The sequence below is a fragment of the Canis lupus genome, chromosome 4 (genome assembly GCF_011100685.1).
Source record: "Canis lupus familiaris isolate Mischka breed German Shepherd chromosome 4, alternate assembly UU_Cfam_GSD_1.0, whole genome shotgun sequence".
In the NCBI taxonomy this organism is placed as follows: domain Eukaryota; kingdom Metazoa; phylum Chordata; class Mammalia; order Carnivora; family Canidae; genus Canis; species Canis lupus.
The window spans coordinates 36,161,463-36,184,659 of NC_049225.1; the positions used below are offsets into that span (position 1 = coordinate 36,161,463).

The 23,197-nt window shown below is 36.1% G+C and overlaps 2 protein-coding genes and 1 non-coding gene across 4 annotated transcripts in view; 2 read left to right on the forward strand and 1 right to left on the reverse strand.

Annotated features, from left to right (window-relative positions):
* DCP2 (decapping mRNA 2) overlaps nucleotides 1-23,197 on the forward strand; it is a 49,454-nt gene that overhangs the window by 18,746 nt on the left and 7,511 nt on the right. The window contains exons 4-10 of the mRNA XM_038534602.1: nucleotides 144-242; nucleotides 13,202-13,354; nucleotides 13,475-13,587; nucleotides 13,693-13,800; nucleotides 15,736-15,871; nucleotides 19,330-19,440; nucleotides 21,519-21,570. Coding sequence (XP_038390530.1) covers nucleotides 144-242; nucleotides 13,202-13,354; nucleotides 13,475-13,587; nucleotides 13,693-13,800; nucleotides 15,736-15,871; nucleotides 19,330-19,440; nucleotides 21,519-21,570 — 772 coding nt within the window. The remainder of the gene's footprint in view (nucleotides 1-143; nucleotides 243-13,201; nucleotides 13,355-13,474; nucleotides 13,588-13,692; nucleotides 13,801-15,735; nucleotides 15,872-19,329; nucleotides 19,441-21,518; nucleotides 21,571-23,197) is intronic.
* The window catches only part of MCC (MCC regulator of WNT signaling pathway), a 301,430-nt gene continuing 293,353 nt past the window's right edge, over nucleotides 15,121-23,197 (reverse strand). The window contains exons 19-20 of one of the 2 annotated variants that reach the window (XR_005358096.1): nucleotides 19,376-19,461; nucleotides 15,121-15,814 (exon numbers count right to left, since the gene is read on the reverse strand). The gene's annotated coding sequence lies outside the window, so the exon portion shown is untranslated. The remainder of the gene's footprint in view (nucleotides 15,815-19,375; nucleotides 19,462-23,197) is intronic. The other variant, XR_005358095.1, reaches the window with a different exon arrangement.
* Nucleotides 16,630-16,737, forward strand: LOC119871667. The gene has a single exon (XR_005358741.1). It is a non-coding gene; the product is annotated as a U6 spliceosomal RNA (small nuclear RNA).

A 23,197-nucleotide genomic window follows, 5' to 3' on the forward strand; every position in this document is an offset into this window, starting at 1 on the left:
ATTATTGGTGATAACAGTTACTTGAAGTAAGGAAAAAGATACCTTTGACTTTTTTTTTTTTTTTTTTTTGATACCTTTGACTTTTAGAAAGGAGTGTGAGAAAGGAGGGCAAGTTTTATTTTTACCTCTGCTTATTTTTATAGGTACTACTGGTTCAGGGGTATCTAGCAAAATCAGGCTGGGGATTTCCAAAAGGAAAAGTAAACAAAGAAGAAGCTCCTCATGATTGTGCTGCTAGAGAGGTGAGTTACTGCAGTTTGAAACAGTAACATTTGCTAATCATGCTTTGAGTGTGCTTTTTAAGCCATGGTGACTTACTGTTTGGACCATCTAATGTTTCTAGAACTTGACTGCATGAAGTAACTTATCTTTTATAATGATTCTTTTGTCCATATCTCTGTCATTTATTCTTCCCTTATTTCTATTTTCTTTTTTGCCCATTTTTAATTATCACTAATTCCTTCCTATTTTGATGATACAGTGTCTACCTTTTTTTAAGAATTGGATTTGCAATTGGTAAAACATTTTGGCAATTACAATGCTTGTTTTATGTTTTATAGTCTTGGCTTCCAGACAAGTACACAATTTGAGCTTTCCTAAGAAATTTACATTTGTTACTTAAAACCCTCTCTAGTTTCCTATTGCCTATGATTCTTTTCAGTATTGAAACTCCCTCTCTAATCCCCAACATAAAATTTAGCTATTCCTAAATTTATTTGCCTTTATTCTCAGTCAAAAGAATTTATTCTCTTTGCGTTCGACTGCTTTGTTTCAGCCTCTAAACTTTGCTAATATATTGCCATAACTGGAAGGTTCATTCTTCTTCCCTGCCTATTCAAGTCCTATCTAGACCCAGCTCAAATTATCCTTTTTCCCTGAAGGATTGCCACCAGCTAGCTCTGTATACAGGACCTGAATTTCTTATTTGTAAAATGAGGTTTAGAGTGATTTTTTTTTAATCGAAGTATAGTTTACAAACTGTTACATTAGTTTCAGATGTACAATCTAGGAATTCAGCAGTTCTAAACATTATATTATGCTCATCACAAGTGTAGCTATCATTTGTCACCATCAAAGTTCTTAAAATACCATTGGCTGTATTCCCTACATGGTACCTTTCATCCCTGTGTCTTACTCATTCCATAATTGGAATTCTGTGTATCCCACTCCTCTTCATCCATTTTGCCCATTCCCCAATATGCTCCCCTGTGGCAACTGTCAATTCTCTATTTATGGGTCTGTTTCTGCTTTTGGTTTGTTTTGTTTTTTAGATTACACATAAGTGAAATCATATGGTAATGTCTTTCTCTAACTTATTCCACCTAATGTAATACTCTCTAGTTCCCATCCATGTTGTTGCAGATGACAAAATCTCATTCTTTTTTATGGTGGATAGTCCTCTGGTGTGTGTGTGTGTGTGTGTGTGTACACATCAGATCTTTATTCAGTCATCTCTCAGTGGACACTGGGTTGCTTCCATGTCTTGGCTATTATAAATAATGCTGTAATAAACATAGTGCATATACCATTTTCAATTAGTGTTTTCATATTCTTTGGGTAAATACATAGTAGTGGAATTACTGGATCATGTGGTATTTTTATTTTTAATGTTTTGAGGGACCTCCAACACTGTTATGCACAATGGTGGCACCTGTTTGTATCCCACCAACAGTGCATGGGGGTTTCTTTTTCTCCGCATGTTCACCAGCACTTGTTATTTCTTGTCGTTTTGAATCTAGCCATTCTGTAGAGTGGATAATTTCTAAAGTTCATTCTTAATTAAAATTCTATTTATTTAAAAATTTAGCCAGCGAACTCTACCCTACAGTAGTGTCTGAACTTTAACAACAGCTATCATCTAGAGATTTACTTGGCATTAATTATATAGTACCTGTGATACATTGTGTACTGTGTTCTTATTTAGCAGTTCCTTGTCATTTATCACATTACATCTTATCCTTGAAATTTAGACATTGAGCTATAAAAAAGCATGATATAGGGATCCCTGGGTGGCGCAGTGGTTTGGCGCCTGCCTTTGGCCCAGGGCACGATCCTGGAGACTCAGGATCGAATCCCACGTCGGGCTCCCTGCATGGAGCCTGCTTCTCCCTCTGCCTGTGTCTCTGCCTCTCTCTCCCTCTCTCTGTGTGACTATCATAAATAAATAAAAATTTATAAAAAAAAAAAAAAAGCATGATATAATGGGAAGAAATCTAGTCTAGGAGTTGAAAGATTTTTGTTCCAGTATAGTTCTCGTATGTTAGTCAATAGCCTAACCCTGTCCCACTAGCCTAAGCCTGTCCCACTTAATTTCTCTGTAGGATACACATTTATTAAGAAGAGTTATTTAAGGGAGCCTGAGTGGCTTAGTGGTTGGGCAGCTGCCTTCAGCTCAGGTTGTGATCCCAAGATCCAGGATCGAGTCCCGCATAGGGCTCCTGTGAAGAGCCGGCTTCTCCATCTGCCTATGTCTCTGCCCCCCTCTCTCGCTCTGTCTGTCTCTCATGAATAAATAAGTAAATCTTAAAAAAAAAAAAAAGTTACTTAAGGGCTTCATAACTAGAAGTAAATATCTTTAAAATCCAAAGTGATAACTGTTAACTTTGAAATATTTTGAGATGGCAGTATGGATTTTGTGGCATATCTCATTTGGATTTTTTTCTTTTGTTTTCTTTTCTTTTGACTCGGTGTTTTCCTGCAGCAGTGTTCACCACTTGATTTAAGTTTGGATGTAATTATTAGTGAGTGATAGTAATTAAGATTTTTTTTTTAGATTTTATTTATTTTATTTTTATTTTTTATTTATTCATGAGACAGAGAGAGAGACAGAGAGGCAGAGGCAGAGGCACAGGCAGAGGGAGAAGCAGCTCCATGCAGGGAGCCCAACATGGGACTTGATCCCAGGACTCCAGGATCATGCCCTGGGCTGAAGGTGGCGCTAAACCGCTGAGCCACCTTGGCTGCCCAGTAATTAGGGTTCTTAAAAAACCAGTAGTAGTTATTTAACATAGGAAAACCATTAGTGGTTCTTTACTTTGGAGTAGGATTTAAAAGATGAATAAAACTGCATTTTAAATTTAGCTAATCTAAGTAAGCGTTTGCAGCAGCTTATATAGACAAAGCCATTGTATACAGGTAAGTGAAGGTTTATGCACACTTCTTAAAATTGAAAGCTGTTTAGGTAGTAGGTAAGAAATTGACACATAACCCAATAGCTTTCCCTTTCCTTTCTATAGATGGTAGGAGACAAAATGGAGCAGTTGTAGTCTCCCTTTTTATGTCCTCAAACTTTGTGGTCCTCTTGCTCAAAAGGAAGGACAAAATAGGAATCATACCATCCTACTTAGAACAATTGATGTGTAGTTCTGTATGTGGAGTTAGATTAGTTCAATAGCAGTAAGGTAATTGCCTGGGTCCAGAAAAGACACAGCATTAACTAGAAAACAGGCTAAATTTGGACTAAATTTGCTGAGATCGGCTGTCTCAGTAACAGGATCTTTTTGCAGGAACTCTGAGAAAATCAGATATTTAAACTTGCAAAACTGAAGAGAAGTACCCAAGGGATCATCTCCATGTACCACTAGAACCTTTCTTCTGACCAGTTTTGTACACTATACTGTAAAGAGTCAGGATGATGCAGAAATAAGATACTGGGGTAGTGGGGTGGTGGGGAGGAGAGAGGCAGAGGCAGTTAACCTGTATTTGTTTTCTGTTCTGGGATACTCAGATAAAAGATTGTCCTACTCATGTGCTGCTAATTTCAGTAATGTTTATAGATCACATAGTTTATAAGAAAATAAATTTTATTAGGACTTGAGGAGTGGAAGAATGGAGTGTAGATGATAGGATAGATGATAGGATGCTACAGAGATGTAGCATCTCTGGGGGGATAGCATCCCCTTGTAGGGTGGATACAGGCATTATGGGAGATGATGATCTCTACTTTATAGGAGAGGAACTGAAACTGCAGTTTAGTAATATACCAGATTCTCACAGTGAGCAGCAGAACAGGGATGCAAAACCGTGGTGGTTGGTCCTGGGGTCCATGTTCCTGACTACTACAATAGACAGTCAAGGAATATTTGTAAATGGGCATTTGTAAGCACAGATGAAAATGGAAGGAATTTGTGATTTTTAAGGTCTATGTATTTTCTAATAACACCTTTCTGATTTGAATCATTGATTTTTTTTTTTCTGTTTTAGAGTTTTTGTCTTGCTCTGAGGAAGGCCACAAGTATTCTTAGAAACCATAGTCCCTTAATTTCAGGGAAAAACTTTTTTCTTTTGATAATAAGAATTAAGCCTTCTAACCTTTCTGATCTAAGAAACATCCTGTAGCTGATAATGGAACTTGTCAGAAAAAAACTCGTCTTTAATTTTTGTGAATTTTGAGATTAGAATTTGACTCTTAATATCTGATTTCTAAATGATTACCTCTTTTACAAAGAGAGAAAAATTTTGGGATTAAGGTTAAGCATTGCTATATTAGTCCAGTCAGGCCATAATGAAATACCACTGACAGAGTGGCTTAAGGAACAGAAATTTATCTCTCACGGTTCTAGAGGCTGGGAAGTCCAGGATCAAGGTGCCTGCTGATAAGGTTCCTGGTGAGGGTTCTCATCCTGGCTTGCAGGTAGCTGCTTTCTCCTTGTGTGCTTATGTGGTCTTTCCTGGATGCCTTTGTGAGTGCAGAGTATGTGCCATGTCTCTTCCCCTTGTTAGATTAGCACTGTCGCATTAGGTTCCCAACCTTATGACCTCATTTTACCTTTATGACTTCCTCACAGGCCCTAGCTCCAAATTTAGTCACACTGAAAGTTAGGCCTTCGGCATGAATTTTGGTGACACAAAGTTTAGTTCATAGCAGTTGCCATTTTGAATAATGAAAGTATTCAACTAGCAGTCCTAGACTTGTAGTGTGTCCTTCTGCCACTGGGTGGTACTACAATATAACAGAAGTAGTGCTGTCTGGTGGTGGGTAGGGATGGGAGGTACCATCTATGTGAAGTTTTAGTTTAAAATCAGATTGTTGTTTTTTGGAGAAGTCCATGTTAATTTCCCAGTGTTCCTTCTCATTTTCACTTGTATTAACCTAGAAGGAGGAGTCCTGTCCTAATTTTTCTAGCTGATGTTAGACTTAGGATAATGCCTTCAACACTTTTTCTTAGACTTCTAAATTATGCAATTCTATCATTACCCTTCTTTTTAAGTTGCTAGTAACATATTAATTTGGTTTGTTATAATTAGGTTAATGTTATTATTTCATTAAATATGGCCATCCAGGGGTGTTTTGTTGTAGCAGAACTGACCTATCTTAAAAGGGCTATATATGTGGGCTGAACTGAAAGAAGCAGTGGCAAATAGCCTTATCAGGGACAAGGTATGGATAATTGTCAATAGAAAGCTTAGCACCATCTTAATTAGTAGTTTCTAATCTTTGACCTTTTGGTTCACCTTTGTTAATTGGGGTCTGATTACTTTTATTCAGTAAAGTAGTAGCTTTAGGACAAAGATGTGAAAAATGTTTTCGATATTGTTGAAAGGTTGTATTAGGACAACCTCAGTATACTTTTATTGTTAGTTGTGAAGCACCAGTTGTTGCATAAGCAAATGATACTTGGCAGTTCATTTGCATTTTTAGGATTTCATTTTGTTGCTTATTATTTAGCAAAACGATATATTTTATTGTAATGAAACTGACTTTAAATATGCATTTATGTGATTTAACCTTGATAGGATTTGTATGGCGGAACTTGGTAGATTTCTTGTATCTCTTCCTATAGGTTTATAAAGAACATAAGATAATAGGCAGAAAATTTCACTATCTGTGCTGGTGCTTTTTGGATAGCACAGTGTTTAATCTTAACTTAGGGACTTTTATCTGATACCATTTGAGAAGTTAATGCTATTCTGTGTGCCAGGAAAATGAAGTATTATAATACAAGAATGGATTTGATTCACAGAAGATGGTATTAACATTTTTGTCTTTGGTATCTTTATATGTAAGTGAGTTACTAAAAACTTTCCCTAGTAAGTATGAGAATGGATTCTTAACTTTAGAGGCAAATCAATTATTAAAACATTTTACTTATTTGAGAGGAGCATGAAAGACAGCAGAGGGTACAGATGGTGGGGGTGCAGGGGGCAGAGGGAGAGAGAACCAGAATCCCCACTAAGCAGGGAGCCTGATGTGGGGCTTGATCCCAGGATCCTGAGATAATGACCTGAGCCAAGGCAGATGCTTGACCGACTGAGCCACCCAAGGTGTGGCCCAGTTTTTATTTTATTATTTTAAAAAGATTATTTATTTTAGAAGAGAGAGAGAGGGGGAGAGCACGGGAACAGGGGGAGGGCAGAGGGAGAAAGAGAGAATCCCAGGCAGACTCCTGCCAAATGTGGAGCCTCTTGCAGGGCTCTATATGACAACCCTGAGATCATGACCTGAGCCAAAATCAAGAGTCAGATGCTTGACTGAATGAGCTACCCAGGCACCTCTAAAGATTTATTTATATATTTAGAGAGAGAGAGTGGGAGAGTGCACACCTGCGTGTGCACAAGTGAGCACATGAAGGGAGGCAGAGGGAGAGAGCATCTTAGACTGAGCTGTGCGTGGAACCTCACACAGGATTTGATCTCACTATCCTGAGATCACAACCAGAGCCAAAACCAAGAGTCACACGCTTAACCAACTGTACCACTGAGGCATCATTTGGTTTTTATTATTATCGCTGAATAATTTAGGAGTAAATTGTAGACATAATGCATCTTAAGCCCTAAATGCTTCTGCATGTAAATTTTAAGAGCTAATAAGTTCTCTTACGTAATCACAGTGTGATTATCGAATTCAGGATTTTAATATCAATAGGTATTATCTAATGGGCAATTAATGTTCAGATTTACTAAGCGCCCCATTATGGTCCTTTTCAACAATTCCAGCCCCCTTCCCCATCCAGGATTCTATTCCAGGCTCAGGCATTGTGTTTACATTTAATTACTACATATCTTCAGTCTCCTTTAATTTGAGAATGTTCCTCAGTCTTTCATTAATACTTAATTTATTAAGCCTGTTTTTAGTTAGATACTATTTGTAACACAAAGTTAACAGGATTTGCTCACAAGGAACTTAGATTATACTGTTTACTTTCAGCATAGTTTCTCACTTACAGACTTACACGACTAGGTATGTATACTTATTTCTGATTATAAATACTATTCAAGGAAGGAAACTAATCTGAACAATTTAATAATTTTTATATATGTATATATCTGTGAAACCACCACCCAGATCAAGATAGAGAATATTGTCAGCACTTGCTATTGCCAGGGGTTTTCTGGAGGGTTGTACCAATGTACATTCCTAACTACCTACATATGAGAGTTCTAGTTATCCCGGCCTCCATGAGAAATAGTTTTATCCCATGTTTATGGATTAGAATTAATATTGTTAAAATGTTAATACTAGTAAAAGCCATCTATAAATTCTGTGCAATCTGTATCAAGATTCCAGTGGCATTTTTTTTTAATAGAAACAGGAAAAAACAGTCCTACAGTTCGCTCAGAACCATAAAAGATCCTGAATAACCAACACAATCCTGGAAGAACAGAGAGGGGAGTCATCACACTTATGATTTCAAGCTATACTATAAGACTTTGGTCATCAACACAGTATGGTACTGACTTAAAAACAGAAGAATGGATCAGTGAAACAGAATTGAGAGCCCAGAAATCAACTCAAGCATGTAAGGTCAACTAATAATTGACAAAGAGACCAGAAAATACAAGAAAGATGGTCTCTTCAGTAAATGGTGCTGGGAAAATCAGACATTGACCAAAAAATGAAATTAGACCTCTTTCTTATACCACTCATAAAAATTAACTTGAAATGGATGAAAGACTTAAATGTAATAAATGTAAGACCTAAAATCACAAAACTTCTAGAAGGAGACAAAGGAAAAAGCTCGTGGACATGTGTCTTAGCAATAATTTTTTGCATGTGATGCCAAAAGCACAAGCAATAAAATAAACAAGTGAGACTACATCAGACTGAAAAGCTAGAGCAAAAGAAAGCATCAACAAAATAAAAAGCCTACAGAATGGAAAAAAATATTTGCAAACTATATATATATATATATATGATAAGGGGTTAATGCCCAAAATATTTAAGGAACTTCTAGACAGTGCTGGGTGACAGGCACTGAAGAGGGCACTTGACGGGATGAGCACTGGGTGTTATATGTTGGCAAATCGAACTCCAATAAATATATATATTTTATATTTTATTATATATATCTATAATATGTCATTGATATACATATATGTATACACATATATGTATATCAATATTCCTAATAATCCAATTAAAAATGAACAAAAGACCAGAATAGACATTTTCCCAAAGAAGATACACAAATGACCAGCAAGTACATGAAAAGATATTCAACATCACTAGTCATTAGGGAAATTGCAAATCAAAACCACAGTGAGAGGGAAAAAAACCCAATAAGCTATCACCTCACACCTGTTAGAATGGCCATTATCAAAAAGATCAGAAAGGACCAGTGTGCGAGGATGTGGAGAAAAGGGAACCCTTTTGTACTGGTGGTGAGATTGATTGCAAACTGATATGCTCACTGTGGAAAACAGTATGGATGTTTCTCAAAAAATAGAACTACTATGTGATCCAGCATTCCACTTCTGGCAATGTATTCAAAGGAAACTAAAACTCTAATTTGAAAAAATACTGTACTCCATGATCATAGTGTTATTTACAGTAGCTAAGAAATGGAAACAACCTAAGTGTCCGTTGACAGGTAAATGGATAAAGAAGTTGTAGGGTGTGTGTGTATATATATAGATACCTGCACAAAAATGGTATTATTCGGCCATTAAATAAGGAAATCCTGCCATTTGTACAACATACATGGACCTTGAGGGCATTGTGTTAAGTGAAATAAGTCAGAGAAAGACAAATACTGTATGATCTCAGTTACATGTGGAATTTGAAAAGAAAAAATAAAGCAGTCCCAGAAAAAGAGATCAGATTTGTTGTTCCCAGAAGTGAGGGGATGGGGATAGGGAGAATTGAAGAACACTGTCAAAAGGTACAAACTTTGTAGCTCAGCTACAAAGTACAAAATGGAAGTTTGAAGTTTGTACTTTCCGTTACAGTTAAGTACTAGGGATGTAATATACAGCATGATGACTCCAGGTAACCACTGCTGTATGATATATATGTTTGCTAAGGGAGAGTAGATCTTAAGAGTTCTCATCACAAGGAAAAAAATGTTCTGCTTTTTCTTTTTATTGTATCTATATGAGGCAATAATCGCTAACTAAAGGTGGTAATCATTTAACAATATATGTAAGTCGAACCATTCTGCTGTATGCTTTAAGCTTATGCAGTAGTATATGTCAATTATATCTCCATAAATGTACAATTTTTTTTAAAGATTTTATTTATTTATTTATTTATGAGAGACACAGAAAGAGAGAAGTAGAGACACAGGCAGAGGGAGAATCAGGCTCTATGCAGGGAGCCCGATGTGGAACTTCATCCCAGGTCTCCAGGATCACGCCCTGAGCTGATGGCAGGTGCTAAACTGCTGAGCCACCCAGACATCCCAACGTACAAAAAAATCTTATGTCATTTGACAGTATATACAAATATCAAATCATTGTATCGTAATTTTGAAACTAATGTTATTCATTAATTATATCTCGCTTTAAAAAATTTAGCCATTTTGCTGGGAATGTAATGCTTTATCATTGTATTTTTCTTTTTTTTTTTTGTATTTTTCATTTTCCTGAAGCTTAATGATGTTGAGCACATTGTCATGTTCTTTTTTTTTTTTTTTTTTTAAAGACTTTATTTATTTATGATAGTCACAGAGAGAGAGAGAGAGAGAGGCAGAGACACAGGCAGAGGGAGAAGCAGGCTCCATGCACCGGGAGCCTGACGTGGGATTCGATCCTGCGTCTCCAGGATTGCGCCCTGGGCCAAAGGCAGGCACCAAACCGCTGCGCCACCCAGGGATCCCACATTGTCATGTTCTTATTGGCCATTTAAATGTCTTCTTTATTAAGTACCCACTTATATGTTATCTGCTTTTTAAAAGTTGGGCTACTTATTTTATTTTTATAAAGATTTTTATTCATTTGAGAGAGAGAACGTGCGCAAGCATGAATGGGGTGAGGGCAGAGGGAGAAGCAGACATCCTGTTGGGCAGGTAGTCTGATGTGGGGCTCCGGGATCATGACCTGAGCTGAAAGATGCTGCCCTGGTTACTTGTTGATGCATAGGACTTTCTCATATATTTTAGATTGTATTGTGAATGTCTTCTGGTTGAAGTCTTCCCTTTGATGAAGAAGACAAGTTTCAAAAAAAAAATACCACCAGTTTCATGTATCATTGATGTGCAAACATTTGGTTTTCCAGTCTTTTTTTTTAAGTGCCCCTGTCTTGTTATACCTATAAGTCTAATATCCATCAAAGTTGATTTTTAATCAAAAATATTTTTAAACTCTGTCTCAAGCAGTAGAGTAGACCTTTGTTTTAAGTAAAAGGAAAACTGAAGCATCTGGATTTTGCTTTAATGGGAACATCAGATAGCATATATGCATTGTGAAATAAATCCACATGATTGATGATTTTAATTATATTGTCTTGTGTATATAAATATTAAGATTTGGAGAGATGTGAAACCATGACATCTGTCACTGAGCTTCAGAATATTATTCTGGGAAAGATACATAGTTTTGCTGTGTTTGAATGTCATTGATCACATTTAATAGATTGTTTCTGTGTTTTCCTACAATACCAGATGTTAGATATAAAGAAACAGAACTAGAGAACTCCTTTTTTCAGTATCACATATGTACTTAGGTACCCAGTCTGACATTTCCAGAAGGAGGAAATACAACTAATGTTTCTCCTTTTCTATATACCAAGAACATTTTTCAAGTGAGTATATTCACCTAGTTTTTGTTGTTGTTGTTTTAATGAGGAACAGGAGGTTTAGCATACTTAGGAATTTACAGAAATGGTGACAGAAATGAGTTGGGTGTTGTGGAGGAGCTTAAGTTGAAAGTCCTAGACTATACATGTCTGAGAGAAGGATAGCTATGCCTTTTTTGAGGAATGTGGAAAGAGGTATATGAGCTGACAAAGAGGGAAGAGACAAATGAGTAGAATTAGTTCCTTCACACCTATATCAAGAGATTCAGGCCTGTCCATGTGTTTTAACATCTTCTGTCCCACTGGTTGGTTAGGAGGTGCTGAAACCAGAGGAAAGGAGAGCAGCTTCAGGGTAAAAGATCCACAGTGGGTTCTAGCTACTGAGCATTCAAAGCCTTTTTGATTGGTGGGGATGAAGTGGGGAAGAAGTAGAGAAGGGCTTTGTCAGAATAATACAAATGTTATTTGAGGGAGAACTTTAAGGCCAGAAGAGACCAGTGGTTTTTTATTTTATACAGAAGCCTTTATACAGCCTATAAAAAGCCTGGGTTTTTTATACAGAAGCCCAGTATGTTAATCAGAGTGGTTTCTCTGGTTGAGGGAAGAGGTAAAGATGAGATGTAACATCAGTTCTTGGAATTTATGTTCTCCCAGTTCCTCCTCTGACCCTGGGGCACTGCTGAGGGAAGGCCATTTTAGAACCCATGAGTCTGTTTTACTAGTTTTCAGTTCTTTTCCATTCACCTCCCTGCGACCCAGGGGGTTGTATCTGTACTTTTGGAATCTGTCCGTTTAAATGTTAGCATTAATCACAGTCAGTTTTCATGTTTGAGAAACAGTTTTATTTGCATAAGACAATTTTTAGTGTGTAGCTTGGTTTACACGTAGATTTGTAGATGGCCGTGAATAATATCCATATGTGGTCCCAGTGGTGTACTTTGCACAGACTGGGAACTGCTGCTGTATTCTAACATTGTAAGAGTTCCAGAATCAATTACATTGTATGTGTGTGTTGGAAGGGGAGTGGCATTCCTCAGACCAGCAAGCAATTGTCAGACATTGGATGGGTGCCCTACAATTCAACTCAATTCTGACTCTACCTGGAAATGGCATCAGATTCCACAGGTTAAGGGCTCTCAGACCTACAAGACTGCCATTTATTTCAGATGACGTTGCAAGTCCAGGTTGTCATCTGTGCTTCTAACCTAGATTCCAAAGACCTCTTCTTTTTGGGTTTGATTAATTCACTAGAGTGGTTCTCAGAACTGAGAGAAACATTTTACATACTTGATCGCAGGTGTATTTAAAAGGATCTATGGGGCAGCCCAGGTGGCTCAGCAGTTTAACACCACCTTCAGCCCAGGGCGTGATCCTGGAGACCCGGGATCAAGTCCCACGTCAGGTTCTCTGCGCGAAGTCTGCTTCTCCCTCTGCCTGTGTCTCTGCCTCTCTCTCTCTCTGTGTGTCTCTCATGAATAAATAAATAAAATCTTACAAAAAATAATAATAAAAAAAGAAGATCTATAACTCAAGAACACCCAGATGGAAAAGCTGCAGAGGGCATGATATGGGGAAAGGGTGTGAAACTTCTTTGTTGTCTCCTAGTGTACTACTTTTCCACAATTTCTGCATTCACCCACCTGGACGTTGTGTGTCTGTCCCCCACCCTTGGGTTTTTATGGAGGCTGCTTTATGTTAGGCAGGGTTGGTTGAATCATTGGGTGTTGATCATTGAGCTCAATCTCCAGCCTTTCCCCCCTTTGTGGAAGATGGGAGGGCGGGGTAGGCGTTGAGGGTGGACTGAAAGTTCTAATCTTCTATTCCCTTGGTTGGTTGTCCTGGCAGTCAGCCACCCATATTTATGTGGGGTCCAAAAGTCACCTCAGTAATGCAACAAAAGAATACCTTGGTTGCTTTCATCCATTAGGAAATTCCAAGGGTTTTAGGAGCTTTGTACCAGAAAGGGGATGAAAATTAAATAATATGTATTCTTTTTGTAAATCACAGTGTCCCACATCTTCCTTCATTGAATAGGTGAAGAACTTAGGCTTAGATACATAAAAGGGTTTATCTGTAGTTGAACAGGTCAGAGCTAGAACTAGGTCCTAGAATATTCTGATTTCTTGCCCAATGTTTTCATGCCTTTAATTGCCTGGATATTTCTGAGTTTTTGCTTTGAAATAAATTTAATGTACTGGAGAGCTAACAGCAACAAATGAAAATCATCCAAATGTGTCAAATTTCCAGGTCTTTGAAGAAACTGGTTTTGATATCAAAGATTATATTTGTAAGGATGATTACATTGAACTTCGAATCAATGACCAGCTTGCTCGTTTGTACATCATTCCAGGAATTCCAAAAGACACAAAATTTAACCCGAAAACCAGAAGAGAAATTCGGGTATGTAATTGAAAGTATTTTCAGATTGCTGGATAGTATCCCAATTGAGTGAAGTAGGAGATTGCTTTTAGAAACTCTTTGATGATAATTAACTAAATGAATTATTTTCTTGTGTCTCAGAACATTGAGTGGTTCTCCATTGAGAAATTGCCCTGTCATAGAAATGATATGACCCCAAAATCCAAACTTGGTTTGGCACCTAACAAATTTTTTATGGCCATTCCCTTTATCAGGTATGATCCTATTTCTTAAAATACAAAACTAACCTTCATAATTCTGATAGTTTTTTTTTTTTTATGTAGCCGAGTGTTAAGAGTGAATTCTTAATGTTTCCATAGGCCTTTAAGGGACTGGCTTTCACGGAGATTTGGAGATTCCTCAGACAGTGACAATGGATTTTCCTCAGTTGGTAGTACACCAGCTAAACCCACTGTGGAAAAATTGAGGTAAAGAAATATATTCATAGGATTCCTACTTTCTGATAGTTTTTAATGCAGTAGTAGCATTTTGCTTCTAAAGTTTAGAGAGGCGTTAGATTCCTTTTTGGAATTATTTTGTTACTGGTCTTAAGATAATAGAAATTTTTTTTTAAGGGTTTTTGATGAGATGAAAAGGTTAATTGAAATTGGAAAGGAGCTTCAGGCACATTTTTAAAATAGTATACACAAGAGGGTACCAACTTTTTAGATGGGTTGATAGAACATGAGGAAAAGAAAAAAATCTGCCTCTGTGCATGTTGCTACTGTTCTGTTCTCATATCCTGCTTTAGGGACAGTTGAGTCTCCGAAGATCCTTGAGTGGAGGATATATTGAGGTCTGTTTTTGTGTAGGGTAGATGAGGAATGCTGATGTATAATTTGTTCAGAAAGATAGAACTATGAAGACTTGGGCTTGCTTCTTTTCTTTCCCTAACAAAGACTTGTTGGTTGTATTGTAAAAAATGACTGTTACATGGACAGTAACCACAAAGAACATTTTCTTGGTTGGAACTTAATTATATCCAAATCATAATTATAGAGTAGGCTGAGTAATTTTGTTTATAAGCATATATATTTGTAATAAGCTTGGTAGAACTTTGTATATGTTAGGCTCAGAGGGAGTTGCATTTTACATTTACTTTAATATAGATGTTCTGATTATATCTGAGGGCTTCAAAAATTAAACAGGAACAAACAATATCTACAATCAGTATTTTTTTAAAATACATCGGGAATATTCCATCCTAATTGGGTTTTATGAGGACAGGAGCTTGGACTAAATGCCTCAAGGGTTATTTCCACCTTTCGGAACCTGTAATTATAATCATCAAATTATATACTACTAGACATAAACGAAACAGTATAGGAAAAGTAAATAGGAGTGTAGCTAAGATTAAAAAGAACTGTAACTACTAAAACATTATGAAATAGTGATAGTGTTTAGGAAAAAAAAATTGTCTTGACTTTTCATGTTTGGAAGGCTTTGTCCACCATAGTGTGCTATATGATGTCCATATCTTTTAGTCCTAGGCTTTGTAGTCCTGGAGAGAGGAGTTAGGATGTAATGAAGCAATTTTAACCAAATTTCAGGTTTCTTAGGCAGGATGGTGTTTTTAGCATATAGACTAATGTCTGTGATATGTTGGAGGAAATACCTGAATTTTGTCTCAAGAAAATAGGCATGCTGCAATTTTATTATAATTTTTAAATGGGAAAGGAGAACTCTGAAATAATCACTGTAGTACAGTTCTTTGGATCAATGACTCTGGACTGTATTATAAATGTAAGTAGTACTATAAAATGTTCTTTATTAGAAACTTTATTGTACTATGTGAGTACAACCATTTACAATCAAAATCTTTCACATGAGAATTTGAGACCAGACTTTAAAATTTGCTCGTCTATTTTCTTGGGCCCCTTAATTTTTTGCTTTAGAATATAGCTTAAATTTTCAGATCTTCCTCTAGAATGGAAGGGATCCATAACCAACGTGTGCAGGATCAAATTCTATATTTTAAACATCTTGGCGAGAATGCGTTGTCTCTCCTAGTAAGAAGGAATAGCCACGTGTGTTTGTTTCAACTCAATTTAGAATTATTTCCTTCTGATTTTTAAAGGTATAATTACTAATAGGGAGGGGGTAATATGGATAACTTAGAAAAATTTGGGGTTAAAAATAACACTTAACCAATCAAGAAATAGTGAACACCAGGCACTCTTCTGGATGCTGAGGATAAGGAGGTAAGAATCCCAACTCTTATGGAACTTGTAGTCCACTGTGGAGAGATAGAGATTAAATAAGAAAGTAAAGTTTGTGATCTATAAGATAAACTATCAAAGTGTTAGAAGAAGTTTAAGTGAAAATTTTGTGATCTGATTTTTATTTTTTAAATCTTGGTATAGTCGAACCAAATTCCGCCACAGTCAGCAGTTATTTCCTGAAGGTTCTCCTGGTGACCAGTGGGTAAAGTACAGGCAGCCACTGCAACAAAAGCCATATAATAATCATTCTGAAATGTCTGACATTTTAAAAGCAAAGGTGAGTGATAATACATTTAAAGATTTTCATAACTTTAGATTTGACTTAGAAATGTATCTGAATTGAGGAATTGCAGACTAACAGTTACAGAGCTCTGAATTGTTGATCAAAGATTTCTGTGTTCCAAATTTGTGATTTGAAGCATGGTTAATTAAGACTTCTTAACCTTTACAGTTTTGGTATAAATCCAGTGTAGTAAGAAATAAAAATTAGCATCTGACTTTGGTATATATGCCATCAGTGAAAGGTTTATTATTGTGTTGTAATCTAGTGTGTGATTATGCCACACTTCATCCATTCTACTTTTAATGGACATTTCAATTGTTTCCAGTTTTGAACTTTTTACAAACAGTTCTCCTGTGGATATTTCTGTATGTATTTTGATGAGCATACACCATTGTTTTGTGTATAGGACTTTTTGGATCAGTGGATATGCTGTGTTCTTCAGTATATGCTGCAAACAATGTTCTCAAGTTATCCCAACAAAAAATATGAGAGCTACAGTTATTCCACATCCTTACTAATTCTTGGCATTATTTGTCTTTATCATTTTAGCCATCCATTTGGGTGCCACTCTTGTTTTCATTCTTTTAAAAAAATATACTGGTTTCATCAAAATTACAAACTTTTGTACATCAGAGAGCATTCTTAAAGAGTGAGAAGATAACCCATAGAATGAGAGAATATATTTGGAAATCACATATCAAATGTGAGATTAATATCCAGAATTTCTCTAATTCAACAAAAAACCGCAATTAGTCCTTTTTTTCAGCAGCACGTAGACTAAAATTCGAATGATATAGAGAAGATTAGCATGGCCCCTGCACAAGGATGACAAGCAAATGTGTGAACAAAAACCCAATTAAAAAAATGAGCAAACAACTTGAATAGACATTTCCCCAAAGAAGATATTCAGTGGCCAATAAACACACAAAAAATCTCAACATCTTTAGTCATTAGAAAAATACAAATCAAAACCACACTGAGATACTGCTTCATATCCACTAGGAAAGCTGTAATTAAAAAGAAAAAAGGAAAGTCTCAGGTGTTGACAATAATGTGGAGAAATTAGAATCCTTATGCATTTTTGATGGGCATGTAAATGGTACAGCTACCATGGAAAATAGGTTGGTGTTTCCTAAAAAAGTTAAATTCAGAATTATCATATGATCTGGCAATTTTATTTCCTGGGTTATATACCTCACAAAATTTGAAAATAAGGACTCAACCAGATAACTAGTATACCAGTGTTCAAAGTGGCATTATTCACAATAGCCAAAAGGTGGAAACAGCCTATATGTCTGTCAACAGATTAGTGGATGAACAAAATATACATACAGAGTTTTATTAGTCATAAAAAGGAATGAAATTGTGATACACACACGCTGTTATATGGTCTTTGAACCTTGGACACATGCTACGTGAAATAAGTCACACATGATGGACAAATTATATTTGGTACCTAATAGACAAATTTAGAGACAAATTAACTTGAGATTACTAAAGTTGAGGGACAGGGAATACAGAGTTATTTAATGGGCATAAAGTTCCTGTTTGGTTTGATGAAAAACATTCTGGAGATGGATACTGGTGGTGGCTGTACAACATTGTGACTATACTTACTGCCACTGACTTGTATGTTTAAAAGTTATGATGGTAAACTCTATTTATTGTACCATACTAAAAAAATACCAGGAAGAGCAGAATGAATGAAACTGAATTAGAAGTATGTGATATCATGCATTTCTGTAAACCTATTTCTTTATTATTTAAATTTTTTTATTGGAGTCTATTTTACAATGTTACATTAGTTTTAGGTGTACATCATAGTGATTCACCATCTCTGTATGTTATGCTGTGCTCACCACAAGTGTAGTTCCACTTGTTCCACTTGTATGGCACCATACAACCACCATATAATGCTATTACAATGTGATTGACTATATTCCCTACGGCTGTGCCTTTTATTCTTGTGACTTACTTATTCCATAACTAGAAGCCTCTATCTCCCACTCTCCTTCATCCATTTTGCCCATTTCCCCCTCTGGCAACCATCAGTTTGTTTTCTGTTCCTAACCAATTATTTAAGTTAGCTTATTGTTGGGGCACCTGGCAGGCTCAGTTAGAAGAGTGCAACTCCTGATCTCTGGACTTGAGTCCGAGCCCCACATTGAAATAAAAACTTAAAAAAAAAAAGTGTTTCGTTTTCAGGCTATTTTAGGAACTGCCTTTTTTTTTTTTTTTTTTTTTTAAAAGGTGAATAGACACCAGGACAGTTTTTTTTTTTTTTTTTTTTTTTTTAAGATTTTATTTATTCATGAGAGACACAGAGAGAGAGAAAGGCAGAGGGAGAAGCAGGCTCCATGCAGGGAGCCCGACGTGGGACTCGATCCCGGGTCTCCAGAATCACGCTCTGGACTGAAGGTGGCACTAAACCACTGAGCCACTCTGGCTGCCCTATTTTAGGAACTGCTTAGCTTTTTCTGTAGGTAGATAGAGTATAAACAAATGCATTTTGATATTCTTAAAAGTACAAAATAATAATTATTTATATTGTTTTAGTCCTCTTAACTAGCTGTCCCTTTAAGACCATTAGGGACAAAGTAATGTTTAAAAACTTTATTTTTTAAGTTAAACCTAGATTTTGGGGGGAATGATAAGAAAATTAACTTACGTTAAATCATACAATTATAAAATGTCAACTACTTCATGTTTAGGCTTTAGATCTAACTTTAGGGATAATGGCCTAAGTTTTTAAAATACCAATCTTTATTTTGTATAAAAGGTTATTAATTTAAAAATACTCACTTGTTTATTATAAATTTAAAGCAGATTTTAGGATAACAGTTGATCACTATCTGCTACATATTTCTTGTTTTAAAAAATGGCCAGTGTGCCTTCGCATTCCACCTCAGAGGGTTGTTTATGATGGTCGCATAAGGTTTTCAAACTTGTTTCTCTCTCCTTCTCCCATTTTTTTTAACTTGTGCATTGTAAACAAAGTCTGTAAGCAGAAATGGGATAAGGCAAGATTCCTAGGGACCACTGTATTTACTGTTGTGTACCTTTAGAGGAATCTTGTTTTGTGAAGCACTGTCTTCTGTAAGAAAATACTGATATGTGGTTCCCCAATTTTTTTTTTAAGATGTTATTTATTGATGAGAGAGAGAGAGAGAGAGGCAGATACATAGGTAGAAAGAGGAGCAGGCTCCCTGTGGGGAGTCCAATTTGGGACTCGATCCCAGGACTCCAGGATCACGCCCTGAGTTGAAGACAGATCCTCAGCCACTGAGCCACTCAGGTGTTCCATGTGGTTCTCCAATATTCTAGGAAAATTTTGGGAGGGACTTTGCTAAACTCTCATTCAACCAGTTAAACATATTCTTGGCGGTATATTCTTTGGTCCTGTTAAATTATACTGTAGGCTAATATTTTATTTCTTCTCTTTGGAAAAACAGAATCAAAGTATGAGGGGAAATGGCAGAAAACAGTATCAGGACTCACCTAATCAGAAGAAAAGAACAAATGGGATCCACTGTCAGCCAGCCAAGCAGCAGAATCCCTTAATGGTAAGACTTACATCTATAAAACTAAGAAGGCAGTTTATCCGTTTTAGGAGTGGGGCAAGGGCATTGTCCAAAAAGCACATTGAATTGATATATTGATAAGATATTTATGCAGTGAAACTGTGCATTATTTGCTTACTTAAAATCTCTGGCTGCCCTGTTACAGGTTTGTCACATTGAATTACACATCTGATTTTTTGCTATTTTATGTCAGTATTTAAATATTTTTTAGTACTATGAAAACAGTGTGTAGTCAACCCTGTTTTCTAGAAAGAGCAAGTCCTTGGCTATTTTTCTTTGTTTTTCTAAATAGAGTCTGTATTGTTTTAATAAAGCTAAAGTTGGGGAGAACATCACAAGTGTATTTTTTTTTCTCTTCAAGTTGATAGAATTTATAAACAAGAGGTAAATATAAAGAGTTTTAGAGATCTGGGGACTGTAGAGATGGCAGTAGGTTTCAGACAATAACAGGCATATGAAAAAATTTGGCAGAGGTCAGTGTTCCAAAATGATAGAATAAAATAATTATTAAAAAAGGTGATAGAATTTAGAAAATTAAAGTAAAGTCAGTGCCATAGCCCTTAGACTGGGCCTGCAGACAGATAACTGTGAGCATTTTAGGACATTTACTTTCACGCTTAGTCTGTGGTCCAGAAAGTTGCAGTTCATAATTAATGGGTCTCCTTGTTTGTCTTTTCTGGAAGTCCTAGTTTTCTTTTTTTAACAATGGGTGATAATAGTAGTTTTCAAAGTTTTATCAAAAATTTTTACCTGAGTTTCTATTTGCTGTTTACTTGGGTGTATTGATTCCAAGGGCAAACACGTTTGTTTTTTTTAAAACACATGTTAAAGATCAATTTACTCTTAGATTACTTGCCTTTTAATGTTAAACTTTTTTCTTGTCAGATTGGTACAGATAAAAAGAGAGCCACTTGTATATTTTTTTTAATTTTTATTTATTTATGATAGTCACAGAGAGAGAGAGAGAGAGAGAGAGAGAGAGGCAGAGACACAGGCAGAGGGAGAAGCAGGCTCCATGCACCGGGAGCTCGATGTGGGATTCGATCCCGGGTCTCCAGGATCGCGCCCTGGGCCAAAGGCAGGCGCTAAACCGATGCGCCACCCAGGGATCCCCCACTTGTATATTATTGAGTGTATTGACAATACTTAAAAATAACTAATTGGTACTACCTTTTAGAGAGTAGCTTGACTATATGGAAAGCCTGAAAAGTTTCTTAAATTGTTTCCCTAGAAGAAAATTTTCAAGAATGTTCATCCCACTACTCTTTTGAATAATGAAAACATGGAAACAATCTGCATATCCAAGAGTATAATTTCAAATGCTGTATCATATATGCAGTGGGCTACCGTGTAGTCATTAAAAATGATGGTGTAGATTTATATTTATTGAAAATAATATATTCATAGTATATTACATTTAAAAAGTAGTTTGGGGCGCCTGGGTGGCTCATTCATTTAAGGCATCCAACTCTTGATTTCGGCTCAGGCCATGCTCTCCAGATCGTGGGATTGAGCCCCCGTGTGATCTGGCCCCATTTTGGGCTCACACTCAGTGGGGAGTCTGCTGGAGTTTCTCTTTTCTTCCCCTCCCACTGTCCCTTCCCCTGCTCACCCATGTTTATGCCTTCTCTCTCTAAAATAAATAATACATCCTTAGGGGGAAAAAAAAAAGTAAGTTATAGAATAGTCCTATGTACCTAATAATTCCACTAAATTTTTAGTAATTGTATGAAAATTCACAGTATCTTCATAAAGAAAAAGCTAGAGAGATGCACTAAAATGTTAATAATTATCTCTGGGTTGAAAAATTTAATGAGTAATTTTTTTTTCTGGTGTTTCTATATTGTACATGTAATCAAGAACTAAAAAAAGTTTTAGGCGTAAAATAAAAAAAAATACCAGTGTAAGACTGGGATGGTGATTATATTCCTGGTTTAATTTTCTTCCTGAGAAATTTGATAACATATCTCCTCATTTATGTAGAATAACTACAGATGGTGTATTTGTGTGTGTGTGTGTGTGTGTGTGTGTGTGTGTTTGTGTTTGTGTTCTTTTAATAGAAATGTGAAAAAAAACTTCATCCACGAAAACTTCAGGATAATTTTGAAACAGGCAAGTCATTTTCTTTTTAAAATCTCTGGGGGATTTGATTTGGTTTTGGCCTAACCTTGATTTTAGTTGAGAGTGTAATGGATTGTGATAGATAAGCAGAAAGAGTTGCACATGTTTTGTAGAGAGTTCATATATGTGATCACATTCTCTAAATATGAAACTCGCTAAAATGAACTTAAATCATCAGGATGAAATGATCTTCCCTTTCAGTGTGCTATTTTTGCGGGTGAATGTCAAACCTGGGTGCTGTGCGTGAACATTGTAAGTTAATAGGTATTAGTGAGGGGAGTAGAACCAAATAGCATAAACATGAGGAGACCTCATTCTCACATATATGTAAGAGAAGCATTGACTTCAGAAGGGCAACATTTCTTACTTTTAGGAGGTAATGAGCAACTTTTTAAGGAGGTACTATGGATGACATCTGGAGCTTCCCTATCCTCAGTTATAAAGAGTAGGTATGTGGGCTAATTTGGAAAGTAATGGTGATGAATGTAGAAAGTTCTTTGGTAATACTGATTTAATAGACATCATTTGAAACTACAGTAGACTTTTTTATTACGTGTTGTTTTGAATTGTGTGAAATCCCTGTACAGTAGATAATGCATTTATTCACCATTTAAATGTAAGGCTTTTATATAGAAAAGTCTAAGAAATAAGAAGAATTATGATCATATTTTCTTGCAGTACTGTTTATGATTTAAGCAGGAAAAACACTATTTTAAAAGATGCTTTTATTCTATTTTGGAAAATTAAGGTTAATTATGAAGTCATGTAGTTTGGTATACATAAAGTATGTGGGAGGAGTCCCCTTAATAAGATTTTTCTGACCACGTTGGCTGATGGGGACATGATAGCCTGATAGGTTAATTAATGTAAGCTCAGAAATCAGTTATTTTACAAAATCTTTAAAAGCCATGTGTCCAGGAAGAAGGTACTAAAAGAAAGTATACTCTAACTTAATATACCCAGCTTAATTGGGCATGATATGGACATACACAATTTGTCTTATAAAAGAAATGTAAAAGAATTTTTGTCCCGGGAAACCTGATTTGAGATTTTCTTTGTGCCTAGCCTCCTGATGTCTATTCCCAATCCACTTCCCTGGTCAGGTCTCTGCTCTACCTTTAAAACAAAACAAAATCCTGATAAATTGAGAGTTTTGTTGGACCATGATTTTTAAAATTTGGATTTTTCTTTAGGTAAATATATTCCCTGGTGATTTGGCCAGCTCCATCTTTATTTTTCTAGACTTGGACTCTTTATAAATCTTAGATTACAGTTGTAATCTTTACAGTGCTTACATTTTGATCCTTGTGTTAAGTTCTGTATGATGGTAGAAAACAAAAATGAGAGGTAGACAAAAGTATGGCCATTTTTTAAAGCATGTGAATACTAAGGGTTTAAAGGCAGAGATTAAGATTTGGAATGAATGTGTGGAAATCAATAATCATAGATTAGAAAGTCAGTTAAGCCCCAATTTAGGGAAAGGAAAGTATCTTGGTGGTTCTACTTAAGTTAGATTTAGAGTGTGGTGAGGAAAAATATGTATGGTATGTGAATTCCTTTATAACAAAAGGTGAGAAGGGCAGCATTTGAGTTCCCATTAAGTTACTGAGTTTGTTTA